Here is a 16743-nt window from a genome sequence, read left to right as displayed (position 1 = left end):
ACTGTCCTGAAACTGTGATGCTAAGACCTCAAAGGAACAGGAGAAGAAGCCTTCTGTGCAGTGGCATCTCTTACCCTTCTTGCATTTCAGGGCTTTTCCAGTGGAGACTTCTCCCTGCTGAGGAGTTCAGAGTTCGTGGCAGAACAAGTGCCTCCCCTGAAGCAGAGCACTAATAACAAACAACTGCGGTTGCCCGGGTTTGGAGGGAGCCCCTGCTGCCTGGGAGAAGGCTTAGCACAGCTCTCTAATCCATGCTTGATTGTTTCATGAGCAGATTCACTGTGGCTCTGACTATCCTCAGGGACTTTATCTTACTATTTATTTTTTGTTTGTTTGTTTTTGGAAATGTGCTGTACTTTCCTGGGTTAATGAGGTTCCACTGCCAGTGGAACTCTGGAGAAAGCAGCATTAAAATGAAGTACTTGTAGAAAGCTTTCTGCAAATGCTCAAGCAGTTCAGCTGTAAGCATTCTGACAGTTATTAATTGCACAATCACAATCACAGCAGCACTTACAAACTGATGAAGAAATAATTCACAGAAACTGTAAGGAGGCTCCTCAACACTGCCTGCCCTTAATCTTGCTGTATTTTTCTCTCCCAGAATTAAAGGAGCTACTTAGAACTTTTAATCATTTTTAATTCCATATTGCATGTACATACAGATAGAAGTATTATTTCACAATAAATTAGGGTATGACAACAATATTTAAAATGCCAATTCTGTAAAGCTAGGAGTTGCTAGTATTTCTTGTCAAGTTTTACTCTGCATTTCTGTGTATTCTTGCTTATTCAAGAGATATCTGTACAATGTGGGCGACCAAATATGAAATAGGTCTGATGACACAAAGCCACATGAGCAGCTGGAAATACAAGTCTTTGTACACTGGAGTTTAAGTCATAGTTCTCAGGGACAGAGAGATGTCCCTTACCCTTCCTGTCAGACAACAGCATTTGGGATGACATTTTATACTTTTAATTCTTTCATAGAATGTCTTATTTGCTATTGTAAAAATGATTGGGTCAAGGCAACTGTTGATGCTGCAGATGATCTCTGTGACTTTGTAAATGGCACTTAATGTGCCCATGTTCCCACAGGGTGGTTGACAACTAATTCTGTAAATTAGTATCACCATCATCATGACATGGTAAGGTATGAAAGAAACAGCAAACACAACCATAGCAGCTGAAATCAGTAAGAGTGGCCTAACAAATCTGTTCCTTCTTTGCTGGCGTTTACTGAATTGCAGTAATGCTTTGAGAGTCAACATGTAGCATGTAAAGATGACTGTGGCTGGAATTAGGAATCTCAGTATAATTTTGGAGCATGTGAATGGCACGACAAATTGTATAGGCTCTTCAGTGCTATCCAAGTGATCCGTGAGGCTGTGCTGTCTTCTAGCTGCAACTGTGTAGTAAATCTCAGGCCCCGATGCAATCACTATGAAGATCCAAACCCCGATGGTGCAAAACACAGCCTTTTCTTTGTCCCACCATGTCAGTGAGCTGATGGGATGAACAGCACCTATGTATCTGTCAAAACTGATGAGTGTCAGGAAATACACACTTCCATAGATATTAATACTAAAAAGTACTCCTATGATGTTATAAAACTCTTGACTGAAATAGACAGCAAACTTCTGGATATTACAATATACTGAAAAAGGTGCCACAAGAGTCCAAGTAAAGTCACACAGTGCCAAATTAAAGAGAAATATGGTATTGGTAGTCCATGTCTTCATGCAGTAAACATAGTGTCGTAGTGCAAGTATATTGCCTAGAAATCCTGTTAATAAAGTGAAAAGGCAAACCAGAATCAGCAAATAACAGTACCACTCCAGCTTAGGATTTCTGTTGCAAATTAAAATACTGCATGTACCATTCATCATCTGTCCAGGGGGTACACCTGAAGGGAAAAGAGATACCAACAACCTTTAAAATAAAAACAGAGTTGGATACATTGCATTTAAAATTCAAAAATTGTAAGTTAAATTCAGTGTGTTTGAACTGGCAAAAGAATTCAGAGCATAGTATAATGTACAGACTCTCTCCTCTATCTGAAAGAAATGTAAACTCCAAGTAGGTAACACAGCTTACTCTACAACACCCACGCAAGCAGATCTTCATGAACTTATATGGGAAGCTTTATGTACTTTCCTCTTTGCTATTTACTGTAGTGTATGATGGATGTGAGAAAAAAAGTGTGCACTCTCAAGTGAGAGCAGTGTCCCTTGGCCACTAATCTATCTTTGGAAAAAGCAGAGGAGGTGACAGAAGGACAGCAATGGCCCATGCTCATTCCATCATTGCTTTGATTGCCTTGAGCATCCATATGGGGCCTAGGGGCAAGCTTCATGTGCGCAGCTGTGCACTGAGCTGTGACTGAGATCACAAAACAGCATCAAAACAAATGAGGATAGAATTCTGCTTTTAGTGAAGGCCACAGAAACTTTTCAATCTAAAGGGCTACACAAAATGCTTTTTAAAACCTTTTTCTTTGATTTTCTTCTGTAAATATTTGTCCCAGAATTAAAAGATTGTGCTTTGGTAGCGTTAGAGAATATTCTTTTCATCTAACTTTATGGCCTACTTTGTATCAATTCCCATTATGGAATATGTGGAATATAGATCTGCAGTGTATTTTTCAAAGCAAATTTTTACTGCTTATTAAGTCTCATGCTTAATTCTAATGATTTTTTTCTCCTAATAAAACCAAAGGCTGGAATATTCTGTCAGAACGAGCTGTTACCAATGCAGTTTGTTATGTTTCTAGCAAATTTCCAAACGATGCCAGACTGTGAGGTCTGTCCAAGTAGAAGCTTTTTATGAGGATCATCTAAACAGCAATTTATAGATCAGAGTCCACTCCAGTGCTTGATAGGATGACAGAATAAAATTTTCATCAGTACAGGCCATACTTTGAGTGGAAGAAAGGACCTTTTCAGAATGTTATTGACTTATTGAAAATTTTGGAACATCTTCAACCACTGAGTTGGCAATAGTGGATTTTTTCCTAAGGTAATGCTTTGCTTTTGTGTTAAGCTTCATACATACTTTTCCAAAGGTGTGTTCACATACATGGGTCAAACTATAACAAACAGAAGCTGCAGTGAAGACCTTCTAAATAAAGACTGCATTATTGTGCTTTGCAAATTTATGGTCCACTCAGTTACCGGACAAAAAGGTGGTTTAGACTGTACTCAACAAAATTAGGAAGGAAAGTGGTTTTTCTAGAAGCTCAGCAACAAAGGCAGTCAAATAACTTTCCAGGAAATTATGTAGATAGAAAACCATCTGTTCTACTCACAGTGTATTTCACAGATGGAGAGTGTTTGTTCTGTAAATGTATTTTTTTTAAGTATGGAAGCACTGGACCTTAACCTAAGGTAGCTATACTTTCCCTGCTTCTTAGCATTTGTGAATATAAAAACTGTGTTATTGTTTTCTTGTGACATTTATAAGATATCCCTGTAAATTCTTTAAAATGTGAAAGATCATTAAGTAACATTTTCTCATGATATGTTCAATTAAAAGTAGTTTGAATAGGTATAGGAAATTTATATTTTCCTAAAACCCTCTTGGCTAGAGTTTGTGTGTTCTTGGAAGTAAATGGCATTTCCTACCTCTCTGCCTTCCTTTTCAGTCCTTACAAATGGCAGTATAAGTAAGTCCTAAACTGGCTACAGACAGTATGGCCATAGCTGCACCAGGGAATTGTAATGCCAGGTTCCCAATCTGATTGAGCCTCTGGCCAAGGGCTAGGTCTAGATGGAGGGAGGCAAACAGCTGTGCCACATGCTCTGCTTTGCTCCAAGTTGGCCATATAAAGTCTGGATGTGCAGCCGTGTAACTGTGTTAGGGCAGTCACAGACTGAAACAAAACAAACTCCCTATCTCCTTCATCACCTTCAGTTTGCTGGGCTGCACTCAGGGCTGAGCTGTGCGAAGCTGGTTTTGTAGCTGAAGGGGATGGAGCTGCCCAGCTGTGTAAGGTGCATTTGGAGCTCAGAGAGTCATTAGAAAATATGTCTGTTTGTGTAGGCATTTCCCACATGTCTACCTTGGGATTCCTGTTTGAATTTTCTAAAATAATTCTGCTGTCTCCTGATAATTCCTTGTATGGTAGTAGAGCTTAGAGACCATAAATAAGACTTGGTTCTTGAAGCTCTGCTTTGCAACTGAAGTGAGTGACTTTGAGGGTGGACACAGAGGAACAGGTGGAGAGATAAAAAGAACCTTTCCTGAGATAACTTAATAAGCAAGAGGAAAACACAAGGGGTTTGACCCCCCCATTTGGTGCTATTCCAGGATCTCTTGGTGTTCCATCAGAAGAATGTAAAGCCTATACAATCACAGATGCAGTCTGACTGCATGCAGGAAGACAGGCAGCATGCCCTGCTCTATGCTGAAGCCATAGGAGCCACCCTGATGTCCAGAAGATATGTGCTGTAATAATTTTCAGAAGTGACATTTTTTTATATCAGACAATAGCAAGTTTTCTGTCTACTGTCTTAGCACCAACAGCATAACTAAAGCTACAGGATATGACTAGATTGTCTTCACAGTTTGAATCCAAAATTTTGCATCTGTATTTTAAGAAAACTTTCTTTTTCTGAACATTACAGCATTCACTGCTAAGTCCATACATTCTTAAGCAAAGCCAGCCAACACATATAAGCATATTGTATTGGGGTGGAATGAGCAACAGCACCGTGGCATATGTTGTTATTACTACTGGCTAAAATCAGATTTGCCAAACTTTGATGAAAGTAGAATTGGTTTTCAAGGTTAAAAAATACTTCCCATTTATTGAGCTTAATTTTTCAGGTGAACAGTTTCAGTCATAGATGAAGATGACCTGGAGCACTAAGTAGGCAGAAAGAGCAATCCCTTGATGGTGCACCCAGAACTAAAGTAATATATCTGATTCAATGAAGAGCTTGTTATTAGAATATTACAAATATGCCCAGGAAATGGTTGAAGTTTGTGGTTTCCATCACTCATAATTAAGACAACAAAGAATCCTAAATGCATGGGTAAGAACTTACTGTTTCTCTTGTTTCTGCTTCTGCAGTTTAATGAGTGCAACAATCTTATGGGCTGTCGATCTAAAGATACTGGAAAAACTTGAATTTTATAAAAAGTGACCTGTTTGATTCAATTTTTTGTATCTGCCTATTGAGTTGTCTTTCCTCTTGGACTGGAAAAAAAATACTGGTTGGTTACTGCCTGGTTTGTTGCAGGACCCTAAACGGTGACATCTCTGCTACCCTGTGTTCCCCTAGTACTGTTGATGTGCTCTCCAAAGCCTTGGAGCAGATAAAAAGACTTACTTCCAGCAAGAAATTACATTTTGAGGAAACATCTGGTGGAGCTAGGAAACATTATGATATTACAGTGTTGATTTTTGTATATTGTTAATTCCCGTTTTATTAGTTAATTCCCAATTTATGGTCATTTATATGGCATTTAACTTGCATTGGCAAAGGTCCGTTAGGCTTAACACATTTATTTGGGATTTTTTAAGTATATAATTTTTTATGTGTAAATATATCCTACCATGTTCTTCTCTGTCATACCTGTCAGAGTTTATTTTACATTTTTAACAAGTTCATCATTAGCAGCTAATTTTCCCTGAAGTAAAGAAAAAAAAACAAAAAAAGACCCCAAAACCAAAAAAAGAAAGCTAACATGAGTCAAAAGCTTATTTTGTGCAATATTATTCTTTATCTACTCTCTTTTCCCCTTGCTACTTTTTGTTTGCTATTCTTTATGGTAAAAGACCTAATTTTACATGAACTGTTTTATTTTTCTGGAATTACTCTGAGAATTTTGTAGGTCTGTTTTGAATTGTACTTGAATCTAGTACAAGTCTATTCCAGTTACTAGATAGGTTTTCCAAATTTCCGACCATTCACACCCCATAATATTTCTGTTATGTGTGCTTTGAAAGTGTAACCTTTTTACAAAAACAAAGCATTATACAGACTCCTAGTTTTTGTTATAAAACCAATAAGCATTATTTGCAATTTTTAGTTTAACAACTTACCTGTTAGGCAATCATCTGATCACCCATTTTTATTTCAACTGAATTGATGCGAAAGGATGTATAAAACAATGTGAGCATCATGTGGATCATTTAACATATTTTAGTTTAAGTGCGTTTAGCATGTTATACTTACTGGTAAGGTGGGAGCAATAAGTAACAGCTGTGACATTTGTAAGCAGTTAGCTAAGAAGATGGTGCTAATATCCAATTCCTTTTATTTTTACGTATCAGTGTTGTGATTAAAGTACTATTTCTTTCATTAAAAAATTATGTTGATGAACCCTGCTTGAGAGTTAATGAAGTTGCATATGGCAAACACAAGCTACAGTAGAAGGAAAGTTAAAGTGGAAGAATTTGCCTACTGAAGATAATATTTATGAAATATTATTTTAAGAATATGATGTTTATACATATTAGTAGGTATTAATCAGTGTGTAATAACTAAATAGGAAAAAGCATTGTTTTGAAGGGTACAGGTGCAATGAATATTTATTAAATCTTTCCTCTTACCTGCTTTAGAAAAGTTGGAGTTATCTGTTTTACAGAAGTCTAGATTCCAGGCTGTGTTCTTTCTCTCCATTAATCTGGACCTCCTGAAATCACAACTCTATTTTGCAAGTACTGCTTATTATCCACGGTGGTGGTAGTATTCCATATGCAATGGCAGCTGTTCAGAGAGCAGGATTCAAACTGCAAGGGAAATATCTTTTATCATTAAGCCCCTCCTCTCAGTAAGTCAGGATAATATGCCATTGCCATAGCAGCCTCAGCTTGCTCTTTAGGGAAGGACAGACTTATGGGACACCCTCAGTCTAGCCAGGCCAGGGGCTGTCATGGTTTCCAGCAGTGAAAATGTAGAAGAGTACAGGGGCTTGGGGCATGTATATGTGTGTTTGCACTTTCCCTTTCTTCATCTTTCTTCACTCACAGAAACCTTGTTGCTGCCCTACTACTGGACTGGACTGTGGACCTGTGTTGCTCTTGTCCCATTGTAGAGCTTCATTCACCCCCCTCTATGGACCTGTCACTTCTCTTGCCTCATGGTTTCCACATCATTCCAAAGTCTCAGCTTTTTCAAAGAACTCTCATCCTCCAGCTGCTTAATCCAGAGTTCACATCCTACCTCTTCAGCCCATAGTCCATGTCTGCTCCAGGTCCTCAAGTCTTGTTCCTCCAAACCTGCCTCTCCATCCATCTTCAGTAGCAAATACCAGTCCTGGAATCTTCCTGTCTGTCTGAATGAGCATTTCAAACTTTTTGTTATTTTCTCCCACTTTATAGCTTCCATCTGTATCCAGCCCTAATCAATGCTAAATGTGGACAGTAGTAGTTCAACCACCGGCTGAGAGAAATTGCCTCCATCCCAGACCATTTCACATCGCCGTCTGCTATATCACTTCTCTGGACACTTCCTGTCCAGCTCCTCATATGACTTCTGTTCTCCCTGTTTTCCCATCTTCTAGCACCAGACTGTTCTGTCTCCTTGGTAGACACTGTCCTTCAGCTTGCTGCTTGAATTATCCCTTGTCTTCCTTTACCCCCTCTTGGCTTCTGCTGTGGCACTCTCATCCTTGCAAAATAAATTCCCATCTCTTGTGCTGGTGAGGTTTTCAATACTCTAAACAATTCTCTAAAGGTAAGAGATGACAGAGAAGAAAAGCTAGCTCAGGAAAAATATGTTTGCGGCAACAGTATCATAAAAGTTTCATCTAACACTAGTGACAAGAGTAAGCAGAGCTTCTTTTCCAGTGGCAAGACACACCAGTATTCTTTGAAAAAAGGTATTTTTTGCAGAATAACGTATAATACCATGTCATATGATTAAAGTGATTAGATCTAAGAAAAACATACAGTACAAGATTCTACACAGACTCATAATTTGATTACCAAATTAAATTAGGAAAGCAAATAATATTTGTCAGTGGACATACCTCAAATAATTCACAGTCTCAGACATGAAAAGCTGTCTTGGACATGAAAAAAGAAAATTATGTATAAATCAGTAACCTTTTTTAGCACTTGAAATGCATTGTTATGGCTTGTGGTCTTTCTCATCGCCTCTTAAACATACTGAAATTAATATGTTATTGCATTTATCCCTTGTTGCATTTTTTCCCCCTTTGGACTGCAAGTAATTTGTAATTTTGTAGCAATATCTGTTCATGCTGAAATACAGAAGGGTACTTCACCTGCATGATGCTAAGTATGTCCTCCTCACACACAGTTCAATAATTTGCTATAGGAAGAAATACAGTTTAGTAGTTTATTTTGGTTTTATTATGATGTAAACATGTGTTTACTGACTGACTAAAATACACCTTCTCATAATTGTTGTACCATAGGTCGGTTGCTTCGTCTGAAAATGTTTCGAGAGGACCATGGGTCTTGGATGACGATGTTCTTCAGTACCATCCTCTTCCTCTTCATATTTTCTCACATTTATAACCTGATCCTCATTATGGCAGGGAATATGAGGTAGGTTCCAGAGTTTATTTTTGTCTCTTTTGCTCTAGAATATACTTTACTGTAAACTTTTTTATTCCTCTGCTTTCTGAATTTAGGTAGAATAGTAATTTAATTGGTTAATTAGCCCAGAGGATTAAAGTATTAGTTATAAAAAATTGAGTCCTAGACTATTGTTAGCAACTGTTAAATCATAGTAATAATGAATATTATGCCTTTTTAAAAAAAATTAAAATTGTAGCTAAACAAATTTGATTTGAATTAGGGCTGAATGGTTTACAAGATTAACCATTACCATTGTGCCTGGGGAGGAAGTTTAGAGTTAAAAGTAGTTGAAATATCTAAATTTGAGGAAGCTCATGGATATTAAATGGGTAGTATAGTTCTGTTTTGGTTATGTACAATAATATTTGCTGATCCAATTTGTTTAGAATATTCTTAATTTTTTTCCCCATAAGGTGCTCTGAGAGAGCAAAACTATGTTTGGCTGAGACATGAACAGCCATCTATTATATATGGATTATTTTAAATGGACCACTTTATATTAATTTTCTGTCTTAAGGCCTGCTTTCTCCTATTATGTCGACACTTTAATGTGTTAATTTTCCTGAGAAAATCTATATTTTTACATATCTAATATGTACAAAATGAGTTCATTGGGAAAAACCCCACAGCAATGTTGTTTATGAAAAGCAAGATAGCATCTAAAAACTTCCCAGCAAGGAATAAGAAATCCAAAGAACTTATGAGTTGAAGAACAATGAAGATAATTAAATTCCTTGTTCCTAGTAGAATATCAGAGCCATACCAACAGAATGATGAGTAATGGGCTCTGGTGTGGTGTGTTACAGATCTTAAGCATGTCAACAAAAATGTGCAGTGTTCAAAGTCCTGTAAATAATGTGACATAAAGCAAAAGGTGAGTAGGAGGCAGACTGCCTGTCACTGAATGAGTATAAGCTCAGACCAGCTGGGATGATCGTGAGATTGTGACATGAAGACTGAATGTATTGGTTTGAGGCAGGCAGGTAGAGCAGCAGACTCATTGACTGTTTTATGAAACAATCACAGTAATGATGTGGTAAATATGAATGCTCAATAACAGGTGGGCTAATTAGGAGGAGGAGGTGGGGAGCATTGCAGGTTTCTGGCTTCCCTATTTACATAGTCATGCTATTATTGGCATCATGTTCAGATTTCTGTTTGGTCTTTCTAATGTTCCTTAAACTAAAACCAGCTAGCTGTTAGACAAAGCATTAAGAATCTTGAAAGCCTGACTCATGTCTGGAAATCAGATTTCATTTGTCCGTTCACATTCCTGCTTCCTGTCTCTGCTACAAGCTTCCATTAGCTGCTCTGAAGAGATTGGGTGGCCATCAGCATCCACATCCATGGAAACAGGCACAGCCTTGTACTAAAATAGCTGTGTCAGACAATGTGCCCTCTTGCATTCTGTGGGGTGAAGCCTCTTCTTTCCTGGAGCTTATACCCCAGCTCTGGATGGGTTGTGATTCTTTTGAGAGGTTCACCATAATGTCCTCGTGGAATTGCATGGTTTTCTTCAAAGTGGGCTGAGGGCTCATTATAGACATGTTGGCTCTCCATTCCAGCAAGAAAGCATATGGAGCAAACAGTTTCAGTCTCAAACAACAGAACTTAAATCATGAGTAAAACAGAGCTCTTGGATCAGTCCTCTCAAAGCTGGGCTGGAACAATGTGTAGCACTTTTGAAAAGAGGGTTTCTACAACAAACGTTATCAAACCCAACTGCTCCATGTTGCCCTAATGAAGTGTTTCAAGGAGTGCATTTTTTTCCTGAGTAAATGTAATCCTTATGAAAGCTATTTGCTTCATGGTTTGTACTTCTGTGCAAAAGAACAGCTCTGTCTATATCTTTTACCACAGTGCCTTGCTGAAATGATTCACCAGAGAGCCTGGTTTCCAGGATGAAGGTCAGAGTTTGCCTGCATGAAGGTTATGGTGTTTGTGCAGAGAAACTGACCTTTGAGCCTGTGGGCTCCTAGGAAACACAGGCATCCCAGATTACACATCGCTCAATACAAGGGCTATGAAAGCCTTCCTGTCTACAAGACTAAGGGAAAAATGTTCTTTTTTTTCTGCCTTTTTTTTTGTTTTCTCCTTCAATGTCTCTGGATCACCTTTCCCTGGGTTCTGGCACCAGAGGGATTCTGACAAGTTTCTTTATGTCAGATGTTTGGTCTCATCAAAGAAAATCCCTTTCTGGCACACAAGTAGGAAAGTCATACATCCTGCATTATGCCAGCATGGATGACTACAGCAAAAGCCCTTTTGAGCGCTCAAGAAACCTGAAAGCTCTGTCATATAACCATAATTTAAAAAGGTACATTTTACAGTTGCCAAAATTTGGGGATTTTTAAAAAGTACTTTTTAAAGACATTTCACATGTGTCTTAGTGCAGCAAACTTAAAATACTGTGAGTATAGCCCTTAAAAAAATGTAGCAGGAGGGACTTGAATTTTCAGGGAAGAGCACAAGCTGAATATTGTGTTCAGTTCTGGGCCCCTCACTACAAGACAGACATTGAGGTGCCAGAGCATGGCCAGAGAAGGGCAGTGAGGCTGGTGAAGGAGTCATAAGAGAAGTGGCTCAGGGTTTGTGTATTCTGTAATAAAGGAGACTTAGGGGTGACCCTGTCACCATCTACAATGACCTGAAAGGAAACTGTAGTGAGGTGGGGTCCATCTCTTCTCCCAGGCATCTACTGACAGGATGAGAGGGAATGGCCTCAAATTGTGACAGAGTGGTGTGTGTTGGATATTGAAAAAAAACTTCACAGAAAGGGTCGTAGAGCATTGGAACAGACTGTCCCGGGAAGTGGTGGAATCACAGTCTCTGGAAGTGTTCAAAAGAGGTGTGGCTCTTGGGGATATGTTTTAGTCGTAAATACACTGGTTCTCAGTAAACAGTTGGATTTGATGGCCATGGAGGTCTTTTCCAGTGTTAAAAATTCTGTAATTATGTGAACGAGTTGCTGGTGTTTGAATTACATTGTACAGCTGTCTGTTGGGTGAAAGCATGACTATTTGAAATAAAAATCTTGTGACCCATTGGAATGTGTCATTTTAAATTTAAAGTCACTGGGGTTTTTTTTCTGTGATGTTGCCTTTTAGGTACTTCATAGTGTAGGGCACTTCACAGTGTAAGGCACTAATCCACTGATCACTAGTGTAACGTCAGTGTTCTTGTAGTCAGAACTGAATATCTGGTGACCGTATCTGTTATCAAAATGCCATTGAATACTTTTTTAAAACGTGAGGGACTTGGGTGTACATTTATTATCTTAGGTCATTTAGATTCTTAAAATTAAGCAGTGATTTTGGCTGTGTAACAGATGAGCATCATGGCTTATTTATTAAAGGCTGTATTTGAGACATAAATGAAAGGAGGAAACTTTCATTTTTCTATATCAAAAAGTGTCTTGCGGCAAGGCCACGTGGTGGCAGCAAAGGGCACAGTTTAAGACGCTAAATCCCCTGAAAGTATACGGGGATCCTCACTATCAAACTTTTTTCCTGGGTTTTTCTGTGCCACAAACAAATTCAGAGCCCTTTATTTATTGTTTCTTTCCTTAAAGAAATTTCAGGCCTGGAAATGTCCAGGGACTGTCCCATATTTTTGTCATTTATGTGTGACTTTTGTACCCTTGGCATATTGAGGTATTCCAAGCCTGTACCTACTCACATTGAAGTTTTCCCAAGCATATTGCTTAAAGTAGAGAATATACCACCAAAAGGAAACCCATTTTCTTCTTTGGGAGCCTGCATCAGTAAATTATGCTTTGATGTTTAACATTACAACACAGTGATGTCCTTTTCATATGACATCCAAAAATCAAAGTTGTGACTCTTGTGTCACAAATGTCAGCTATCTTGTCCTAGATGAAGAGATTTGCAGTTGTCCAAAGGATGTTCAGGTGCATCATTATTCAACACTGCAAAGTGTCATTGAAATAACAGACACAAACCCATTTTCTCTTTAGCTGCAAATTGTCACACTGCTGTAGCAATAATACAAATTGTTGGGATTGTCTTCTTTGAGCATTCCATGTGTCAGGAGAGGGTTTGGTGTGAATTTGTTACCTGTGCTGTCAAAAGGTTTTAGTTATTCTTATTAAGCACTAGGAGTGAGCACATATTTTTTGGTGTAGTTTTATCTTCTCTTACTGCTCATTTCCTTTGCAGAAAAAGTGTGGAATTTCAATACATTTTGCATTACTTGCAGAAATTCCTTAGGAATAGCAATGCAACTTTAATTAATTTCAGTTAGAGTGATTTAGTGGATTTGGACCCAATTACAATCTGCATCTGACAAATGCCTGTACAGAGGGCTTGCATTTCATTTGTCAGGCTGAAACAAGGAAACATTGGTAAATTTAAAAGCCACAATAATAGCTTTCTATTAAATATTTTACCCTTATCCAAATTACTTACTGCTTCTTTTCCTTTTCCCCCAAGATACAGATTATTGTGTCCCTGGAAATGTGTATTTATTCAAAGCTTAAAAGCTACATGTAGTTCAGGATTCTGTGCTTAAATTTGATTGCTCATTAGAGTCAAGGATTAGTCATCATTAGCATAATTTTACAGCAAGGTTTAGGGACAACAAAGATTTGGTCTGTTTTCCTAACCATGGTTACTGTTCTACAGAACTCTGAGGCCCACAGTGGATCTGTATTAGGCCTCCAGTATACTTTCATAGCTGTGTCTACCTGGCCATATGTTTTGTGGGCTTTATTTTGATGTGTCCTCTGTGTGTATTTGGTGTAGCTGTGTATTTGTACTGTAGTCATGCTCAATATTGGGCAAAGATTACAGTGTTATACTGTGAGCTTCAGAAAGTTCAAGCTTTTGTGAACTGCTGGAAGGAAAGGTTCCAAATCTGTAAGGCTTCTGTGCTGTTCTCAGACATTAATCCTTTGGGGCCATCATTCTTTCTCAAAATATGAGTGGAAAACAGGAACACTCTTAGAATATTTGTAGCTTCTAAACAGCAAAAACTGTGACAGGTTTACATTATGTAAAAGTATATAGAGGCAGAAAGTTTATTATTTCTTATTGTATTATGGCTGTACAAATTATGGATGTAAATTATTGCTCTAAGAATGCAGTCTGTAAGAGATTTACAAATTAGCCTTTTTATTTTTTCAGGTCGTCCTCCCAGCTGGCATCCTAAGGGACAGGTGTCTAGTGAGATCCCAGCAGCAATAGATACTGTATTTTCCAAGGCACTGTGATTGGAAAGTGTCTTGAGACAGGATTAGTACTTGAAAATCAAAGTAATTGAAAATTCCAAGCCAGTTCATGGTATTTCAACCTTTATAGCTAAATTTACTCCCAAAAAAATCTTACTTACTGATCAAAAAGCTAAACTTAGTGGTCAAAAAGTACCTCTCCATGTGCTAAATCTGCCATATTGCTTTTGTCTTCTGTGAAGTAGACTTCATCAAACTTTTCCTTCTCCTAAGCCAGGAAATGGCAAAGAATAGAAAATGCTTAATTTATGTGTGATTACAAGATGATGATTCTGAAAACCCAAACCTTTTAATGACCAAAAAACTCATTCCCCAAACCATATTCTCTGCAGAGAAAGGGCAAGGGAGGTCTTGCACATCCCAAAATATTTGGCATAGAATCATCATAGATCCCAGGGAGGATGGTATCCCAGGACACCAAAGAGCTCTCTTGTCCATAGAACTGTCCCAGGACTACCTGCTGGTTGCTGGTATCAAAGGCTGCCAAAACTCCTCTGGCATAATTGGCTCTCTCATAAGGCAGGTCAGTCAGGGTGAGAGCAATGTTAATCACTTGGATAGAATGACTGAATTAATAAGAATTTGTGGAGAACACCAAACAGTGAGGAAAAAAAAAAAATCAAAGTCAAATTATTTTTCTGTAAACTCTTTTAGAAAGCTTACAGGCAAAGGCCAAACCACAGAATCTCAAGTGACACATACCAGTTTTGGAAGGAGTTCTTTGTCAAGATATAGGCAGAAGACACAGCTTGGGAGTAAAGTACTTGTCATGTGGCTGACTGAATTAGTCTCAGGTACTTGTAGGTGTTTAGGTAAGAATTATGGTTGTAGCACTGTTGTAAAGCCCCTTCCTCTAAGAGCTTTTTTCCTATTGCCCAAAATCAATGACTCTGGTTCCAAGAAGGTTCTCACTGATGAGAGATGCCAGAGGGAAGAACTGCACGTGCTGAGCACAACCAGACCTGTTAGCTATGAGCAGCAAGCACAGAGGATGCTGGAGGCTGTGCTGGGAGAAACATGGGAGAGACAAAGGCATGTCCAGCACCAGAGGGGTCTTGTTCAAACCCTAGACAGAGGGACAAGTAGCCCTGTGTGGAGGGATAGAATGTAAGAGAATAGTGCAGAAGGCAGTCTCACACCTGAGGAGCTGCAGCTGCACCAATCACCAAAGATTAGGAACAGGCCTGCCCTTAACAGGCCACAGCTGTGTCCAATAAGGATGAGTGCTACAAAAGAGTGGGACAGCTGGGTGGGGAGAGAGATGGAGTTTGTTGGCTGTGCTGTGAGGAGATGCCTGTGAGAAATCACTGAGAAGGAATGGGAGCTTTGCAATACAATGACAACAGCCCTGTGGCTGTGTCCTAGCTGTCCTGTGGTGTTGCCACGATGAGACTCATGTGCCTGTGGGAATGTCTTAGGGCTTTATAGACTCATTCCCCTTTCCTCTTTTGAAATAAATTTCCTTTCCAGTGCTAGGAATAAATGACTAGGTAAATTGATCACAGCACAATGTTATTAAACCTTATGCAAAAGTTAACTGATGGTACTGTTACAGATTTCCTTATTTCATACTCCTCTGTATTGAATTGACATGTAGACATTGAGAGTGTTTTCCCTTAACCACACTAACCTTGCTGCTGTGGCATTGTCCAGTAGGATTATGTGAGAATACTCTGCTCTAGCAGCTCTCTTGCCATTTCAGGAGCTATAGCATTGCTGCTGTGTTCATTTCTCATTTTCTTTGCCCATGACACACACGAGTTGAGTTCCCTGAAGACTGTAAAATACTTTTCCCTAGCCCAGATTATTGAGTTCCAAAGAGAAGAACAGTCTGTGGAACAAGTTAGTGGCTTGCCCTGTGTTTGCAGCTCATGAACTGAGGCCACATGTCTGTGGGTAATATCTCTGTGTAGAAGGTCCAAAGACACCTCCTGAGGCCTGTTAGGGAATAGTCCTTTTGGAATGGTCTGAGCAAAGCATAGTTTCTTCTTGTCTAGGATATCATGTTTTTAGGTCATCTCACCTTGAACTAGAAAATCTATAAAGCTGCAATCTGCACTTCTAGGAGGTTTTTATTTTCTAGGGAAACCTAAAATTGAGGTTTATCTTGTGAGAGACCTACTGCCAATTTACTGTAGCTGAGGAGCTGGTCCATTACTGTAGTGTTTGCTTTTAGCTTACAGGAGGACATTGAGATAAACAGTGTTTCAAAAATAGAAATTTAATAATGAAAACTTCCATTAAAATCAGTTTTTTAAGAGGAGAAGTCTTCCTGACACTTTTTATCCTTCTTAGTTTTGTCTGAAAACCCTGAAGATACCAAGAACCTGGAATAGAAAATTCTGTAGCCCAGCTGCCACCCTAGTGAGCCATTTGCTTGCTCTGGGTACTGCTGCTGTATTCTCCTTTTTTCATCGGAGCAGAGCTGGGGAGAAGAGCCCCCTGTCCCCAGCATGCCTGCCAGCAGCAAGGTGGGGATGGCAGCAGATGGGAGCAGCCTGGTTCCCTCTTAGGCTGATGGAGGGCAGGCTGCAGCTGGGATGAAACATGAAAGCTGCTGAACATGAAAGCCATGGCAGGGAAGTGAAAGAATTGGAAAGTACAGGAAGAAATTTTGCAGGTGCTTGGTGTCCCCTGGCAGCAGCAGCAGTGGCAGCACTGATGGGATTCACCAGATTTGGCTCCCGTGGTGCTTTCAGCTCCCACAGGTAACGCAGGATGATGGGCTCTGCCCTTCCCATACTCCTGGGTGCATCAACTGCCTTGTGCTTGCAAGTGACTGCTTGTGTGAATTAAATTGAGCATTTGAGGTAATTCTTGCCAGATTATGGCCCTAATGCTATAATGCCATAAGTTAAACTGCTCTTGCTAGAGAGGGCAATTTGAAGTATCTGGTTTTTTTACCATTTAGTAGTACAGGGCTAATGGAAGAAAACAGAAA

General features: G+C 39.1%; 2 protein-coding genes across 5 annotated transcripts in view; one reads left to right on the top strand and one right to left on the bottom strand.

Annotated features, from left to right (window-relative positions):
• Positions 1-16743, top strand: part of TMEM117 (transmembrane protein 117) — a 188762-nt gene that overhangs the window by 29707 nt on the left and 142312 nt on the right. For all 4 annotated transcript variants that reach the window (XM_063155181.1, XM_063155183.1, XM_063155185.1 and 1 more), the window contains exon 3: positions 8389-8521. In XM_063155181.1, coding sequence (XP_063011251.1) covers positions 8389-8521 — 133 coding nt within the window. The remainder of the gene's footprint in view (positions 1-8388; positions 8522-16743) is intronic.
• Positions 891-6626, bottom strand: LOC134418090 (P2Y purinoceptor 1-like). Its single transcript, XM_063155926.1, has 2 exons — positions 6557-6626; positions 891-1903 (listed from the first exon to the last, which is right to left on the bottom strand). Exons 1-2 carry the CDS (start codon positions 6624-6626, stop codon positions 891-893), a joined length of 1083 nt encoding a protein of 360 aa, XP_063011996.1.

This window comes from Melospiza melodia, chromosome 4 (genome assembly GCF_035770615.1).
Source record: "Melospiza melodia melodia isolate bMelMel2 chromosome 4, bMelMel2.pri, whole genome shotgun sequence".
NCBI lineage: Eukaryota > Metazoa > Chordata > Aves > Passeriformes > Passerellidae > Melospiza > Melospiza melodia.
Note: the sequence above shows the minus strand (reverse complement) of the source record. Positions and strands in the feature narration are given on the sequence as shown.

What these genes read in the sequence shown, in the direction of transcription:
- LOC134418090 (XM_063155926.1), bottom strand. Translation starts at nt 6,626, where the DNA reads ATGGAGAGAAAGAACACAGCCTGGAATCTAGACTTCTGTAAAACAGAT. An exon ending in CTCCAACTTTTCTAAAGCAG is followed by an intron (nt 1,904 to 6,556) that starts GTAAGAGGAAAG and finishes TTTTCCCTTCAG; the next exon opens with GTGTACCCCCTGGACAGATG.